This window comes from Neovison vison, chromosome 3 (genome assembly GCF_020171115.1).
Source record: "Neovison vison isolate M4711 chromosome 3, ASM_NN_V1, whole genome shotgun sequence".
Classification (NCBI taxonomy): Eukaryota; Metazoa; Chordata; class Mammalia; order Carnivora; family Mustelidae; genus Neogale; species Neogale vison.
Window position 1 is genome coordinate 100,778,514 of NC_058093.1, and position 19,005 is coordinate 100,797,518.

Here is a 19,005-nt window from a genome sequence, read left to right on the forward strand (position 1 = left end):
TTTGAAAGCTGTGAAAATAATTGGTCCTTAAGGATGCAAATAATGATCCAAATATGAGTTCATTTTTATTTAAGAAATAGGACCTATTTTAAAATGCATTTTTAAATTTTTCCCTTAGAATATTTGGCCTGCAAGATGTTCTGATTAAAAAAATAAAGTCACAGTCAGATGCATTTAAGAAATGCAATATAATGTCATAAATCTCAGTGATTTATAATGGAATTAACCAAAAGTTTTAAAGAATTTTAAATTTAAAAGAAATGAAGGAAAGGGAAGGAGAGAAGGAGGGAGAGGGGAAGGAAAAAACAAAAGGAAAACTCTAATTTTGCTTAATTCATTGTGTTTTATTGTTTTTCCCTAGACTACGGGTCAGTAAACTTTTTCTGTAAAGGGCCAAAGAGTAAATATTTTTTATTTTGTTGGAGAACAGGCAAAAATAAGAGGGTATTCTATAGGTACTTCAGTGATAAGACAGAAAACAAATTGCCATAACATTTTATTGAGTTAACACAAAATATTAATTAAGTACAATGTTTTATAATACATGTCTACTAATGAGAAGAATGAAAGTATTTTTTGTGTGTGTGGGAAATCTTTTTACTTAATTGAAATCTCAAGTGTCCCCTCTCATCAGATCACAAATGTTGGTCAGCAAAAACCATTCATAGCTTTGAACTGTACAGCATTAAGGACAGGTTAGACTTTGCATGTGCACTGTAGTTGGTTGAACTTTGCCGTAGACCTTGGAACTCATTTCTGTATGATGCCTACCTGTTGGAACTAATATTTTAGAATACCATTTCTCTACTTTGAAGAGCCAGAGGTTGTTAAAGCTGATTGGCATGAACCTCATATGAAAAGGATTTTTTTTTTTTTATAATGGGGTAGAAAAGTTCTGTTCTAAAGGAACAAGAGGGAGCAGTGAGCATCTTGACATATGTGATAATAACAGGAGTCACTAGAGAAGGCCTGCCGGGTAATGACATCCTAAAGGAGACCGGGTTCAGTTAAGGCAAAGAGGAAGAAGGAACCTTCCGAGAAGAAACAGAGTAGGGAAAGCTGGTTGGTTTGGGAGTGCCTGTTTTCAAATGTATCATGAAAGAGTATGGAAGGGTGGGATGGCAAAGGGCCGGGGGTGCTGTGCAGAGCATTATTACTGGGATGATGGGAAGGTGGAGGATCAGTTGTTAGCGGCAATAGTGACAGTCTCTGGGTGACTGACACAAACAGGCATAAGTGACAAGAGAGATTTTGTTCAATCTGTGAGAGGAAGATGATCACGAAGCCTGGGGCAAGGAGACTTAATTGTTGTGATGATGGAATTCTTAGGAAGTTTGATGGTCTTTGGTTGGATAAATGCTATTACAAAACATCCTGTGGTTCAGCTCAGGTCCTGATCCCAGGGTCCTGGGATCAAACCCATTGTAGATAGATTTCCCTCAGTGGGGAATCTGCTTCTCCCTCTCCCTCTCCCTCTGCCCCTTCCCCAGCTCTTGCTTGCTGCTCTCTCTCTCCCCCTAATAAATTAAAACAAAACAAAACCCTCAAAACAAAACAAAACAAAACATCCTATTGCTTAAACTGTGAGATGGATTCTGGACAGCAAACTTGCAGCCTAAATGATTTTGTGGATATAATTTAAAAGTCTGGGTGTATCTCCTCAAATCTCTTTCTCCTCCTTTTTGCACTTTCCTCTTTCCCATCCTTCTCCTTATTACTTTTTTGTGAGGGAAAGAAAATCTTTTCAGGGAGACTGTTCTGAAAGTTAGCTTAAAATCAAATCATGATTATTTTTCATTTTTTCTTATCCCGTTCTCCACTTACAAACCCAGAAATGGATATGCACTGGCAATAGCTTCCTAGAATCCCACTGTTTGTTCCTCAGATATCTCTTCAAGAGCTATGATACCCAGTCATCAGTGGCAACTGAGTTCGAACTTCCTCAGAAAGCATCTTGCTATCTGTCTAAACATCTTTTCTCTCTCTTTTTTTCTTTTTCTTTTTTTTTTTTAAAGATTTTATTTATTTATTTGACAGAGAGAGATCACAAGTAGGCAGAGAGGCAGGCAGAGGGAGAGAAGGAAGGAAGCAAGCTCCCCGCTGAGCAGACAGCCCAATGCGGGACTCGATCCCAGGACCCTGAGATCATGACCTGAGCTGAAGGCAGCGGCTTAACCCACTGAGCCACCCAGGCACCCCTTTTTCTTTTTTTTTAATTTAAATTCCAATTAGTCAACATACAGTATTATATTAGTTTCAGGTACAGTATTGCGATTCAACAATTCCATACATCACCCAGTGCTCATCACAACAAGTGCCCTCCCTAATCCCCATCACTTATTTTGCCCATTCCCCCACCTATGTCCCCTCTGATAAATATCAGTTTGTTCTCTGCAGTTGAATTTGTTCTGTGATTTGCCTCTCTCTCTTTTTGTTTTCCCTTTGTTCCTTTGTTTCTTAAATTCCGCATATGAGTCAAATCATATAATACTACGTTTTCTTTTCTGTTAGTCTCTGTTTTGTCTGCCCTAATGTTAAAGTATTATGTGCTTTAAATGTAGAAACACACCTATATCCTACTATGGCTAACGTGAAAAGCAGTCCATTTTAATACAGGGCATATTATTTGTTTAGCGTATGAATATCTGTAGAATCAGGAAACCTATGTGGGAATGGTGTTTGGAGTTTCAGTCTGAAATAGGCTTTGTCTTAGTTGTTAATATTACGGTATCATTGAGATCCCATTCCACTTCCTGTTGTTCAACTAGAACACAGGGTACAGAAAATAATAATTCAGGTTAATTCAAAATGAAATGAAAGATGATAGGATCACAATTAAAAATTTTCAAGACACATTATCCATCTCTGTATCTCCTCAAATGGACTAATATAGTAGTCCATTTTTACACTTAACTGGTTTTCAGAATGATCATTCAAACCAGTAGTAGGAAAATTGTTCAGAAGGCATCTCCTCATCTTCATATGTTTCCCCTACTTTTTTCTAGTTCTCAGATAATTCTTTGATATCTACAGTCTGGGCTCCTATCACACATCTCTTTGTCTTGTTATCTCTCTTACTTTCCTTTCTGGGTGTTTTGTTTTGTTTTGTTTTGTTTTGTTTTGTTTCTCCCTGTTCACTGTGTTTTCAGTGTCTGATCATCTAAGCCTGCCTTTCCTCATACTATTTCCTTGATTGGAATCTTGTTTTCTTCCTGGAAACATCTACTGAAACTTGTAGGCTCAGCTAGAATGCCGTGTCTCACCTGAAGCTTTTTCTGATCCTCCTCGTACCTCAGTCAAATTCAGACTTTAGGTATCTCTCCCCCACACTTAAAAAGTACAAGTTACCGCCCCTGGCTTTCACAGAAGACTTACCTTAGTATAGGAACGACTATTCTTAAAAGCAAAATTTCTCTTGGGACTTACTTCAGTAAGTCAAAACAGGTACGAAGGTAGGTCTTTCATAAATGTGAAGTGGCCTAGTACAAACTTTTGGAAAGCAGGGGAGATCCATATTCCAAGTCTTTCACTCACATTCCAATAATACTGTGTGTACCACTCTGTCATAGAAATACCATATTTTATTAAATAGGTTTTTTCTTATCTTCTTTTAAACTGTCAATTTATCAGCAACAGGCACTAAGACTTAGTATTAACATAGACATGGCACAAAGTAGGAGTATCATAGAATTGCAGAAAAGTGAGTTTAAGTATACAACCATCATCAATCCATGTATAGCCATCCCCGACCCTGCACATAACTTTCTATCTTCTTTCATCTTTAAACTTTATTCATTAAGAGAGTTAAACATATTTTCCCAGTAGTAAATACATATTTACATGTGTCTTCAAATAATATGAAACACACAATGTCATCTGACGTTAGCTTTTGAAAAAAGTGACTCTCCCAGGAGGGAGCCCAACATGGGGCTTGATCCCAGGACTCCTGGACCATGACCTGAGCTAAAGGCAGATGCTCAACTGACTGAGCCACCCAGATGTCCCTAGAATACTTCTTTAATTAGGCATCATCTCTGGTGACGTACTGACAGAAAGATGCAGTTTTGTCATTTCATTAAATGGATGGAAGTAGAGACCTAAAGGGAAGGACAGCAGTGAATGGTCTATGGCAAAGAACCAAACATGAAATACGAAGTGTCAGAAATTGCTCTTTTACACATCCTCTTACATGCTTTCATCCACAGGATAGAAAGTCATTAGGGTGTATTGTGCCACAGATGCACATACTTCATAGGAAAGGTTTAATTATACCCTACTGCAGCAGGAAGGTTAAATGAAGCATGGGGGTCAGCCATTTCTGTAGAACCTCATGGGGCAGGGAAATATTTCAAGTGCTTTTATTCTGAATCCCAATTTATGCTTGAATTTCAAGGATTCCCATCCTCAGTTTATCACTGGCTCTCTTAAATTTGAGTTCATAAGAACATTAACTAGAATGTACAAGTTAATTCTGGACATAGACATTGCATTATCAAGGTCATCTCTTCCATGGTCATTTTACTGATACCCACTATTTTTTTGCGAGGATATAGTAAAAAAAAAAAAAAAAAAAAAGGATGTTTCTGTACTATTAAAAAAACCCAGCCAAACAAGCACCTATATTTCTTCATTTGTGGCCAAGGATGCCTTAAAATTGCATGAAGTGGAATAAAGAGTCTAGAGCTGTGGGAAAATGTGCATGGGAGATAGCCAACGCTGGTTCCACTGTCTGCATTTTTCAATTTGTTTTCTTATCAGCATGCCTATAAACTGGAAAGCATTAGGCACAGACTTATTGATAAGCATATGAGAATTTCTTCCCGTCTCCCTCAACCCTCCTTCAGGGAATCTCTTTTATGAATATAAGAGTCCCTATTTGAAATAAAAAGAGTCATAAGACAGATATAAAAACAAATTATTTTAGATCAGAGACTAAGGTGCATATGTACCATGCTTTTTGCAAATCTGTGGAGCGTTGGAAGGGAGCATAGCTAGCTGGGGCAAAAAGAGGGGTTAATTCAGTTTATTCCCAATGTAAAAGACAGTGAAGGGTTTTCCTTAGTCAAGAGGGTTTCACTGTTAAAATGTTGAATGCCTTCTGGCAATTAGGATTCCTGGAAGCCAGCAAGAGAAATACTCAGGTTCACTTCAAGAGAAAAGGAATTCCCTCAAAGGATACCTGAAAGGTGTCTGTATTGGTGAGAAGGTTGGAATTACAGGACTGGAAAATGAGCAGGAGTCACAAGGAACCAGACATTCTTGAACACTGGCATGTGTTCAGGAAAATTTGATGGAGATGCTGCAGGAAATGTGAGTAGGATGCTGAACTGGCGATACATCAATGGGTATTTCGCCTCTGCCTTTGCTAGACCCTTAAGGATTTGCTGTTGCTCTTGTGAACAATTTCTCAACTGTAACTTTATTCCTTCAAGATTCAGGGTCATAGGTGAGATCATGACCTAGAGATGTTTATCCAGTTTTTTAACTTTATGATTAGAGTTCAGGCTCTGCTTCCCCCCAATACTCCCATAATGTAAGAATCCTCCAAAATAAGAACAGATGTCAGATTATCAGTGGCCTGATAAGGGAAAAAAGGTACATTATGTAGCTGATAGAGAGAAACAGATGGTAAAGTCATTAACTTACCTTCTCCAAATGCTTAGGCTTCTTTTTAGGATAACTGGAGAGGAATTTGTTTTGTTTTGTTTTTGTTTTTTGAGAGGAATGCTTGATTCTCTTCAAATTATGATATTTTTTAATGCCAATACTTACTAGTTTCAGTTAGTTTTGGAAAAGTTGAGCATCTCTGTGCAGGTACATAGAATAACATTGGTGACTTCATTTGGGTTTCTTTCATCCTGTAGACCACCAGGAAAAGTATTAACATTACCACTTCACAAGATGAGGACACAGTATCAGAGAAGTGAAGTAACTCAGTTGTCCAGTTTTACAAAGAGCTCTATCAGGATTAGGTCCCATGTCTCTCTGATAGAAATCCCGTTTTCCCACACATTTGCTTTTCTTTTTATTTTCCATTTCAGGTTCAACTGTCATGACACATATTAGGCAATCTTATTTTCACCTGAATTTATGTTCCCATACGTTGGCTTTATTTTTTGTTAACCTATATTAATTTGTGTATACCTATATACCACACCTATATTAATTTATATATACTTGTCTTGTGAGGTCACATTAGATCGTGAGATCTTATACCCATGGCTTCGCACAATGCCCGGCATATCAGTGGAGCCAGATACATATTTGGTTTACGATGGAGAACTAGAAAAAGGGAAAAAAGGCAAGAAAATGGGTGGTGAAGGAGAAAGGAAAGAGAAGAACGTGGGATAGAGGAGGACTTGGATACACAGTAGCTAGGTCATACCATCCTCTAGCATTTGACGCATATATCAGTGCATAAGGATATTTTTAATAAGACAGTAATGTTAATGACTGTCTTCTGTAAGTCCCAGTTTATTACTAGAGGCCCATGAATATTTTTATTAATTTCAGTTATCAAAATGTTCTTCTTACCTTCTCTTACCCTAGATGAGTTTGACGGACTGACATATTTAACATAGAGTATGTCGTTGTTACATTTCAAATGATTAGAGTCTGCTGTCAGTTGTCTGTTTGCTTACTTTTATCTGGCGTCCATTTTTCTCCTAAAAATCATGGATAAAAGGGCTTTGGGATGCGGAAGTGACATACATAATTATGAATTTAAGACAAAGGGATGTATTTCACTTCTTTGAAAATGCATAATGTTCTGTAAAGGTTTTAGGAAATAAGAACTCTTTGAAAGGGCTTCCTGATATGAATAATTGCAAATGTCAAGGGATGAGAGTTCTCTGATAGTGATTATATCTCTAGAATGTCAGGTACTGGTGCAAAGGTGACGTGAATGATTTGAGTGAGTTGTTCTATATCCGAGAGATGGTCCTGCAGAGAAATGAAAGCAGTACTCTGTAACCCACGGAGAGATTTATTCAAAGCCAAAATGTCAGAGGTAATCAAACTATTTAACTTGTGCTCGTAGCTTTACTTTGCATTATATAAATGGACACTCAGAATTTATTACATACTGGAAAATTAAGGAAAAAGAATTTTTATGAAGTTGAATGATGTAGTTTTCAGTGAAATATTGGTAATCTTTATGGTAGTATATTAAGTGAATTACAATTCCTAATAAAGTTCTACATATTATTTTTTTCCTTTTTCTTTAGGTTTAACCCACATGCAGTAAACATGATTGTTGTGTACACTCCCATGTACACACTGCTCACAATAGAAAGAGAATATTGTTTATATCCCAGAACCCCAGTTCTCCCTTTTACCTGCCACTAGTCCCCTCCAAGGGTAATTTTTACCCTGACTTGCAATATCATCAGTTATTATAAATAACACTGCTATGAGCATTCTTGTATATGTGTATTGATTCTATGTATATATGTATAAATATATATATAACATATATTTACACACACAAAATATATATCCCTGTTCTCCTATATGTATGTAAAACTGTCTATCTGTCTATCTGCCTACTTCTCTGTCCATCTGTCTCTCATCTATCCATCCATATACATTTCTGTTAGGATACCCTTCAGATGGAGATGCTGAGTCATAAAGTTATACACATGTTCTGCTGTTGTTATAGAGATTTACAAAGTGTTTACACCAATTTATTCTCCCACCATAAGTTCTTGAAAGTTCTAGCTTCTTTACATCCTTGGCAACTCTTAACTTTTGGTTCTCATTTTCATTTCAGCCATTCTAATTGTAAAACCAAACTACTCCTTTTTTTTTTTCTGTTTATATTCTTTCATGTTACCCAAAGATTTTAAGTTATATAAATCAAAAAGAGGACTTTTTATTTATAAGTTTATACTTAAAAGCTTTAAAGAATTATACCTCACAATGTTTCCTAGACTTATATATTAGCATATTGCTTAAAGAGGAAAATTTTATTTAAATTCAGTGGAACTAGATTCATTAATGGAATATGAATAAAATATTTCAAATACTTTTTATATTAAAACTATTTTAAGTATCTTGCAACAGTTTATGTGTATGATGGAGTTCAAGGTGGTTTATTTTTTACAGTCTTCCTTTTTGTCTTAATAAAAAATAATTGTATGCATAATTATATGTTTTAATACTGTCCATAAGATGAAACTTTCTCATTTATTGAAAAATGGTAACATCTGTCACTAGCAATGACTCCAAATTGCTGCAAAATATTCTTTTGTATCACTTATTTCCAAAATATTATCTTAAGTTAATTTTATTTTTTTTAATTTTTAAAAATTTATTTAATTGACAGAGATCACAAGGAGGCAGAGATCACAGAGGCAGGCAGAGAGAGAGGAGGGGAAGCAGGCTCCCTGCTGAGCAAAGAGCCCGATGTGGGGCTGGATCCCAGGACCCTGGGATCAAGACCTGAGCTGAAGGCAGATGCTTTAACCTATTGAACCAACCTATTAATTCCTTAAATTAATTTTCATAGCCAATATTTAGTTTAATATATATTCTTTTTTTAAAAATATAAGCAGCATGATTGAAAATAGAAAATCCGTTCCTGGTAAAGTAGAAAATAAAGGTTCCATACAAATTTTGGAGCCAGTGTTGGGTCAGGGAATATGGTGGGCCAGAAGCCAGAAGGCACCGGGATTTGGGAGACTGACTGTTAAGATTCTCTGTGGTCTGGGGAAAAGGTAAGGACTGCATATGGTTTGAAGGGTATGAAACTAGTGTTAAAAACTGCAATGATTGAGTCTGGAGAGTGAAGCTTTAAAGAATCCAAGTGAGAGATACTAAAACATTGGCATTGGGATTCACAAACGTTTTAGACATAAGCAGGAAGTCATATTGGGATTAATGACTCTATTTTTACAATTATTGTCCCTATTAAGCAGAATATTTGAATCGTCCTGCCAGCCATCTCCCATTTCCACCTTCCATTCATTTATTGCCACCAATTATTTTCTTAATTACTCACCTGCTCATAAACAACTTAGCAGCTGTCAATTATGGAAAAAAAATAAGATTAGAGCTATTTGATCTAGAATCCAAGCTGCTCTGTGGTTGCCCACTATCTTAACTTTTAGACAGTCATAAGTATATAGAGGCTTGTTCCTGAATCTTAAGGTACAGTTCTTCTAATAGTTCCATAGTTGTTCAGCTTTGGATTTAGCTCATTCTGTTCCCTTAGCCTGGCATTTCATCTTCTCTACCTTCCGTATCCCTTGAAATCATTCCTTGTCCTTTCTGGCATAATTTAAATTCAGTATCTCATAAATTATGTTCATGAATCACTCCCCCGACCTAACCTCTGCCACTCACAGCTAAGCCTTGTAATCTGTATTTTTTCTTCATTGGATTTTCAGAGTTTACCTGCCTATCTCTCACATAGAATTATAATCTTGAAGATGAAGATTACACATTAAAATCTTTATAGCCCAGGCACACTTAGCAGAGTACTTTTGAACAACAAATTGCAAATTGGCTTTTAAAGGTTTGAGAATTAAACTAAGTTATTTCATTTATGGAGCATACACATGCAAAAGACTTACCTCAAAGGTGAGCCTGGTGGTGAGTATTAAGGAGGGCATGTATTACATGGAGCACTGAGTGTTGTACATAAACAATGAATCTTGGAGCACTGCATCAAGAACTAATGATGTATTTTATGGTGACTAACATAACACAATTAAAAAAAAAAAACTTATCTCAAAATGAATGGCTCCCAACTGGAAGTGATTTTGCCTTTTCCCTCCAGGGGACATTGGGTAGTCTGGAGACCTTTTTGACTGTCACAACTGAGAGAAGGGGCTGCCATTGGCATCTTGTACGTAGAAGTAAGGGATGATCTTGTATGTAGAAGTAAGGGATGCTGCCAGTCATCCCACAATGTCAGGGCGGTCTTCCACAACCAAGAAAAATCTAGTCCTCAATATCAGTAGGTTGAAAAACCTTACTCTAGGTAAAGAAGATACCCTTTATCATTACTTTCAAATTTTTAAAAATAATAAAAAGAATTACCTACTGTTCATGTAGCCTACATGTCAGACTAACTTCTATATTACTGTCACTATTTTTTATTATCACTGAATTATTGGTACTTTATATATTACCCTAACCTGTGTAATTTACATATGTGTACAAATCAAGTGTTTTTAGTGTATTTTCCTAGTCTTTTCTGTTTGATTACCTGTTTTTTATTCCTCTCTCTCACTGTATACCCACCTTCCAACATATACATGCATATTAAAAGACTGGCATATATCCTTCCAGAGTCACAGTCATACATACATATGTTTATGTGAATGTATACATTTGTATATATGCATAATACCTATATAAATATGTATTCCTATAATTTCTTCATGGTTTTATACATAAATATGTTTATAATATTTATAAATATTATAAACTGTCCCTGAACCACTGCTGCAGCTGGCTAGACCAACTGCCAAAGGCAAATGTCCTTAATTCCTAACTACCAGCTCTCTCCTTTTTGCAGAAAGTAACTAGAACACTTCTAGCAAACAAGTTGAGACTAGTCTACAAGAGGGTCCGGGAAATGTGAATTTTGGGCTTCTACTTGCCCACATTAGTCAAAGACTGTATAGGGACGGCATGGAGCTGAGTACCAACAGACAGTGGCCATGTATATCTGTTAGTGAGATTCCTGCTAGTATAAGTTTGTATTAGTATTGTTGTTATTTAGTGCATGAAATTATTTTTTGTTTTGTGTCTTTTGTTCCTAGACAATATCTCAGTGAAACTCCTCCATGTCAATTCATGTACACTACTTTGTTTTCCACAAAGCCTAAATGTTACAACATGATGCAGGTGAATCGTAATCCAGTCAGGCATTCATGTTGATGGGTTTTCCTTTTGACTCTTCTCTTTGGCCATCATAGACAACGTGGAAATAAATATCATGCATTAACATTTTCTGTATGTTGGTGCTTCCCCGGCCCCTTACCAGATGAGGTCCCAGGTTTGGGATTGCTGAGATAGACTGTGTTTTGTTTTCAGTTGCCATATAGCTTTCACATTTGGGCATACTACTTTGTTTTCATAATCAACATTGGAAAGGACTCCTCTCATTCTATCCCTGCCAGCAATATCTGTTATCTGAGATAATTTCTTAATGACCTTCCCTCCTCTGCCCCCAGAGAGCAAGTCACAATAGAAAGCAACCCAAATACTATCCCAACTAGACTTACAGATCCTCTAATACCATTACAGTGCCTGGGGATTTTTGACTTACTCAGTTTTCTAGTATAAAATTATGAAGATCAGTGAAGATGGAATAGCTTTTCAGTAGTACTTCATGAAAAATAGGTCTAATTTTCAATTCTTATTTTATTTTGCTGTTTTTTTTTTTTTAAGCTGTTTAAAAGTTCAAAAGAGTCTGCCATTATCAGGCATTGTCTCCGGTTGAACCAGTCACAGTAGGCTAATTTACACTGTAATTATTCTCAGTTCCAAAATCTTAATGACTTTTGCCATCAGATGTTCATTTCTTGCTATGTGTCCATTACAAGTTGGCTAGTGATGGGGAGGGAATTTGCTCCACGCCTCTTCACCCAGCAATCCAGGCTTCTGAAGGATCCACCATCATAAGCATTCCCAGTGGTTGTGGCAGTGGGAAGAAAAGGTGAATATTTGGCCATTATAAACTCATCCACAGAAGTGATGCTGCTATGTCCAATCACTTGGTAATGACCAGTATCAACTAACACGCTGATTAATTTCTTAGAACATTTACTACATGTTTCTTAACTTATCGTGATTCAGCACAAAGTACTTCAGTTGCCTTCCTATTCCCTCTGTCAACTTCACCAATTTTGAATATTTTTGAAGTGTATTAATACCATTGATTTTGAAGAACTGGGTTGTTGACTTGCTATCTAAATTGAAGAGTAACATGGTCAAATAGCTCTCCATTCCTATTTTTTATACTGTTTAGGTGGCTTATTGAAGGAATTGATTAATGGCATCAAAAATATTATGACATCTTAGTCAATAACATTAGGATAAATGGCTTTAGTGTTTGTCATATTTTCAATATGATTTAAATCTGGTCGCTGCCCTTGATGATTGACATTTGGATCCAGTTTAATTTTATCGGAATGCCCTGGTAGTACCTGTGAATATCTGCACCTCTTGTATTGTTAAGCTAGTAGTTAAAGTTTGTGATTATTTTTTGAAAGTAGTATAATCCAAGGAAAACCTTTGGCTATTTAAAAGAAGTTAGAAGAGGTGCCTGTGGCTCAGTTGGTTAAGTGTCTGCTTTCAGCTCAGGTCATGACCCCAGGGTCCTGGTTATCATGCCCAGTGTGGGGGGAGGTCTCTGCTCAGCAGGGAGTCTGCTTCTCCATCTCCCTCTCTGCTTATGCTCTCTCTCTCTCTCTCTCTCCCCCTTTTGCTCACTCTCTTTCAAATAAATAAATAAAATCTGTAAAAAAAAAAAAAAGAAAGAAAACAGATTAGAAGATTATAAATGTACATTTTCCTGAAGGCAGTCGCTAACTTTTTGTCCTTAGTAAAAAGATCTTGTGGACATTCCTTAGCATTGTAGCTTTCAGCAAATGGCATTAAAATTCTGATTCCATATTGCTTGTTCTTTTACATTGAAGCAGATGTCAGTTTCATATGGATTCTGAATATCATCCAATCTGTTCTTCAAATATAAATGTAATTACTGGTCAATGGTTTTGGATAATTTATACATCTGCTGAAATCGTGGAGGTTTTATCAATTGTTTTGACTTAGAGTTTATTCCTTTCAGAAAGCTGAGGATCTGGAACTATCTTACTCTGGACTAAGTCACCTCTACTCTGAAGAATAGCCTCATGTGCTTAGGTAGCACAAGTGTGGGTGATCTGAACCATTATTGCTCCCAAGTCCTAAGGAGAAGATTTGGGTACAAAAAGGGGATCCCTTCCAAGTAAGGAATATTTTGTGAGCCTGTTTCACATACTATTTGTGAAAGGCAAAAAAGGAGGTAGTGATGTAAAGCTCAGCGTTAGATGGCTAGAATAAAGTGGTTTTTTTTTTTTTTTCATTATAAGGGGCTGTGAAAGTCATTAAAGCTAACTTTCATCTAGTTTTCAGACACCTGAGATAATAGTTTTCAAACTTTCAGCTAAGTAGGACCCACAGAGTTTCAATAATAACCTTATTTCTGGGGAGCCTGGGTGGCTCAATGGATTAAAGCCTCTGCCTTTGGCTCAGGTCATGATCCCAGGGTCCTGGGATCAAGCCCTGCATTGGGCTCTCTGCTTAACAGGGAGCCTGCTTCCCCCTCTCTCTCTCTGTCTGCCTCTCTGCCTGCTTGTGATCTCTGTCTGTCAAATAAATAAATTAAAAAAAATCTTTAATAATAACCTTATTTCTTATTTCCTATCATCACTTGAAAACTTTCTAAATGAAATGAAAGCAGTAAATATCATTTGTTATCACTTCCCCTCTTTCCACTCTTAGTCCTGCTGCTCCTGGTCCATATTTTACCAACATAATAATGTAATGCTGGTCGATGGTTTGGGAAAATTTACAGTTTGACTTAAGCTGTAGAAATTTTATTTTGATTTAGAATTTGTAGCCTCCTCAAAGCTTAGGATTTTGAACCAAATTAGACGTTTCTAGGCAAAGTCACATTTATTACATGTTCTACATTCGTCATGTCATGTATGCTTCACAGAAGGTGTGAGACTGTAAGGCACGTGTGAGACTTATCCACATTTTAAAAAGGAGAGGACTGAGATTTAAAAAGGCTCAGAAGATTATCTAAGTCACTTGGATTTTAAATATAGGTTTCCTCATGATATAGCCCTCTCTTTTGAACACCCTAATGTATCTTTCTTTCTCCCTACCCTCACCCCTGAAAAATTCTTCATCTTATTTTGGCATTCCCACCTATAATATAAATGACATGCAGTGGTGAAATGATAATTAGACCCACTCACTCGTATACTTGCCAAATCACCAGAATCAAAGTAGAATGTCAATGAAATTTTCTGGATATTAAGATTGCTTTCATCATTTTGCACACCAAGATTTAAAATCTAGGATCTCATAATTAGAGGATTATATCAGGAGTTCTGGTGTTTGCTCTGTTCACTATTATGTAATGGTTCTGTAACATGCTGAACAAAGGGCTCTAAGCTGTCTTCTACCTTTCTAGTAGAATGTTCAGTGTGGCTTCCATTAGGTAATATTCTGTTTCCCCAACATGTGGATGAAACATGGTTCTCTGAAGGTTTTATTATCCAGAGATCAGCAGTTTGAAATTTTTGGTATTAAAAATATTTGAACATGGGGGCACTTGAGGGGCGCCTGGGTGGCTCAGTGGGTTAAGCCACTGCCTTCGGCTCAGGTCATGATCTCAGGGTCTTGGGATCAAGCCCCGCATCGGGCTCTCTGCTCAGCAGGGAGCCTGCTTCCCTCTCTCTCTCTCTCTCTCTCTGCCTGCCTCTCCGTCTACTTGTGATTTCTCTCTGTCAAATAAATAAATAAAATCTTTAAAAAAAAATAAAATAAAAAAAAATAAAAATATTTGAACATGGGGGCACCTGAGTGGCTCAGTGGGTTAAGCCACTGCCTTCGGCTCAGGTCATGATCTCAGGGTCCTGGGATCAGGTCCCGCATCGGGCTCTCCGCTCGGCGGGGAGCCTGCTTCCCTCCCTCTCTGCCTACTTGTGATCTTTTTCTGTCAAATAAATAAATAAAATCTTTAAAAATATATATTTGAACATGGATTACTGATAATTTTATCCTGAATTTTATTTTGTGTGGACAGACCCTGTTAAATTTCTGTTGTTCCTATTGTGGGGGCTGGTGTTGATGATATTATTTTGGAAGACTTTGTGATGTGTTCAAATTAAAACTCTCTCTTGAACCCTGAAGCACATGGCCATTATCACTAATGAGTTATTTAGGAAAAGAATTGCCAGAGAGGAGTGGTGCAAAGCAGGGTGTGTCCCGTTTATAAATTCAAAGGAATTTTGCCATCCTTTTCTTTCATCAGAATATGTGAGTCAAGCTGGGTGGAAGTAGAAATATCCTCTAGAGGGGCACCTGTGTGGCTTAGTTGGTTGGGTATCTGCCTTTAGCTCTGGTCATGATCCCAGGATCCTGAGATTGAACCCTGCATCAGGCTTCTTGCTCAGAGGGGAACCAGCTTCTCCGTCTCCCTCTGCTTGCCCCTCCCCCTGCTTGTGTGTGCTCTCTCTCTTTCTGTCAAATGAATAAATAAAACCTTTAAAAAAAAAAGATTATTTAGAGGTTATTTTATTGATGACCAAATCCATTTTTGTAAAAGTTAAAGACCCCAAATTGAGGCTTTTAAGTAGTTGGCTATTACTAAAATGGCATCTATTTTAGTTTTTCAGTCTCTTAAGTATGCAAAGTGTTATCTCAAACCCAAACTCAATTTTATGTTAGAAAAGAGATTAAGTGGATGAAAAATTGTTGTTGAAAATATGGATTTAAATGCTTCAATAGTGGTACTGTGTAATTTCTAAATGACAATTTGATATTGATATGATAAGAAAGGAAACTGCCATTAATAATTGAAAGCAATGCAAATGTATGTATTAAACAAACACAAATGAAAGCAGGCAAATAATACAACACTTAGTGCTTCAGCTATTAATCTATAGTATGAAGGTATTTAAAAAGCTTTCTAATATATTGCATTTTTGGGTCTTTTATGTTTCCGGATCCAGATCTATATTTTTGAGAATAATATCTACTATCAACCTGATATAAAGAGCAGTTCATTGCGACTGACATCTTCTGGAAAAGAAGGAATTATCTTTAATGGGATTGCTGACTGGTTATATGAAGGTGAGTCGAATAGATTTAGTTTCAAAAGAACACAAACAATATATTTTTATACAAAATCTGAGAGAAATCTGTTCATTCTATAACAATACTTATAGCTCCATTTCCTCTTATTTCCGCTCAAAATTGCCTTCATGCTTTCATGTCTTTGCATGTGCTTATATTTTGACTGGTTGTGATTCACAGATACTACATTTGAGGGGTGTGTGTGTGTGTGTGTGTGTGTGTGTATACAGATACGTACACATATATTTTGTTCAGGCTAAAGAGATTTGATTTTGGTGATGCTTAACTAATGAAAGTGAATAATCATTTTATGTCACTCTGGAATTAGATGCTGAATTTTTCTGACTATGGGAAAGGAGAAACAAAAATCTTTACTGCTCAAAAAGTGCATGAAAACCACTTGTTTTTAGTCATTCTCATTAAAAACAGTCTGTCATTATTTAAAAGCCATCGCATGGGGAACAAAATAAAACCCACCTAAATGGTCATTTGTAATAACTACTGAATCAAGTTTTCATGATAGTTGAGAATATAAAAAGGAAATCAGGTAATAAAAACTCTATCCTGTTTGATCATGCACCAGTAGTCAGCTGGGTTAGGGGTACAGATTTCCTCGGTATTAACCTTGAGGTTAATACCTAAGTTTCAGACTCTGCAACTGATCTTGGCAAAGTGCATCTAGATTTAAAGCAAGGTAGTCATGTTTGATTAGAAATTATAAAGCAAGAATCATCTAGAAAATAAAATTTATTTCTTGAGCAATATTGGCAAATGCAATCTTCTACATCAGATTCCATATTCTTAAGTCTGTAAGAAAAGTAAATCACCTAGCTCCTTCACTTATTCATCCATTCTATCATTAAACAGATATTATTAAAGACCTATGTTATATTCTAAGTATTTGGAAGGGTGCTGAGATATAATAGATATAATATCTATTATAACAGATATAATGTAGATACCTATAATAGATATAATAAGGTACAAAACAAAGTACTCCATGTTAAGAGAAACATTCTGCTGGGTGGAGCTATTTTATTAATGAAGAGACACTGTGCCTTTGAGATTTATATGCATATGTATACATGTATATTTACAATATACTTTTGTATATATGCCAGCATCAAATAATAAATTATTTTAGAGGCCACAGTTAATTCTGAGAGGAGTAGTAGGAACTACTTTGGAAATATAAAAAGTAGTTATGCTCTGAATTTTTAAAAAATTCAAATTCACAAAGTGATAAGTAGGGTTCTTTGATTCAGAGTATCAGAAGCTGACTCTGTCCTTCTTACTGCAAAAGTACAAATTTTTAGAGTGTGAGATGGCCCAGTGAATTAAAAGATAGGTGGAGGGCAAACTAGAAACTTGGGTGGTTCCAAGAATCTAGGTAGCAAGAACTCAGTATCTCTGATTTAGAAGAGCTGGGTGAGATGCCCTTCATCTTCAAACCTTTATCGGCACTCTGTGAGACCCTGACCGGTGAAGAAACCATGTCAGTGCAGTGTGACAAGCAGTTAAATCCCAGGAAACACAGGATTCTATGGAAGAACAAAAGAAAGCTAGCCCATTCTGGGGATTTGCAAACATTTTCCTAAAGAAGAAACTCTCTAAGTTGAGCCTGAAAGATTAAGAAATATAAGAAGAAACTAGGCAGGAAAGAGCCCAAGCATCTAATAAGTGATGAATGGATAAAGAAGATGTGGCATATATATCCAATGGGCTATTACTCAGCCATAAAAAAATAGCAAATTTTGCCATTTGCAGAGACATGGATGGAGGTAGAAAGTATTATGCTAAGTGAAGTAAGTCAGTCAAGAAAGATAAATATATTATTTCACTCATATGGAATTTAACAAATGAGCAAAAAAAAAAAAAAGAGGGAAAGAGAGAAACCAAGAAACATACTCTTAACCATAGATAACAATCTTATAGTTACCTGAGGGGAGGTGCGTAGAGGGATGTGTTAAATAGGGGACTGGGATTAAGGAGGGCACTTGTGATGAGCACTGGATACTGTATTGAAATGTTGAACACTATATGGTACACCTGAAACTAATAGTACACTGTATGTTAACCAGCCAGAATTTAAATAAAACCTTTATGAAAGGAAGGAGAAGAACCTAGGTAAGGAAATCTATGCAAGGGTTAAAGCTTGCAAAAGCATAGAGATGTTAAATAGCACGGTGTGTGCCTTGGGAACTAAAATCTGCTTGGTATTATTGGGGCATAAAATTTGAGTAAAAGGAGGGCAGCAAATACCAAGGGATAGTGACCCTAAAAATAATCTGGGATTTCAATTATTTTTCCACTAGTAAACGGGATAACTAATAGAGCTTTTTAAGTAAGGGAGTGTCAATATTATATCTTCCATATAAATAGATCATTTTGACTACAGTATAAAACTGGGATTGAATAGCAGAAAAGAGCCAATGAGAAGCTGGCAGGCTTTTTCTGTGTTCTGTTGAAAGATAATGAGCAATATTAGTAAGGTTAAAGCTGTAAGAAGGAGGGATGATTTTAAAGTTGATGAGGCAGTAAAACAGATAGATCTTAGTGGTTAAATGGATGGGGTGGGTGAAAAGAAGTCAATGATTCTTTGGCTTCTGGTTTGGATCACTCGTAAATAGTGGTTGTAGGCACAGCGAGCAAGCATTTATAAGAGTAGTGGGCTTCAGGGAGGGAAGGAATAATTTAGTGGGAACACTGGTGCTTTGCAGTGTGCTGGCATGCTACCTTGGGTAACAAAATGTGATCATTAACATGGTAGAACTTTTAAGTTAACTCAATGTAGAATCTAGTGCCTGGACAACTGAACAACATGCCTTGGGCCTCTTTCTTTTACATAAGGCTTTATATAATTTATGGCATTACATTTCTAAGGAAAATGTCAGAAGAGAAATTAAAGACTATTAACTGACAAATATGGTTATTTTCCTAATTAGAGAATAAATTTCTATATATTATGGAGAGTGAACACTGACTGTGTTGGGGAATAGGTAGGACATGTAGGACAAAAACTTCTGCAATTATACTGTAGGTCTGACACTTTCCAAAAGAGAAATGGAAAACTTACAGTTTTGCCATTCAAATTAAACTCAGTCCTTTGGGCTCTTATGTTGTAGGTATCCTAGCAAA

General features: G+C 36.4%; 1 protein-coding gene across 3 annotated transcripts in view; it reads left to right on the forward strand.

The window, feature by feature from the left end:
* The window catches only part of DPP10 (dipeptidyl peptidase like 10), a 1,389,594-nt gene that overhangs the window by 1,256,191 nt on the left and 114,398 nt on the right, over nucleotides 1–19,005 (forward strand). For all 3 annotated transcript variants that reach the window (XM_044242601.1, XM_044242600.1, XM_044242602.1), the window contains exon 8: nucleotides 15,744–15,864. In XM_044242601.1, the coding sequence (XP_044098536.1) occupies nucleotides 15,744–15,864 (121 nt within the window). The remainder of the gene's footprint in view (nucleotides 1–15,743; nucleotides 15,865–19,005) is intronic.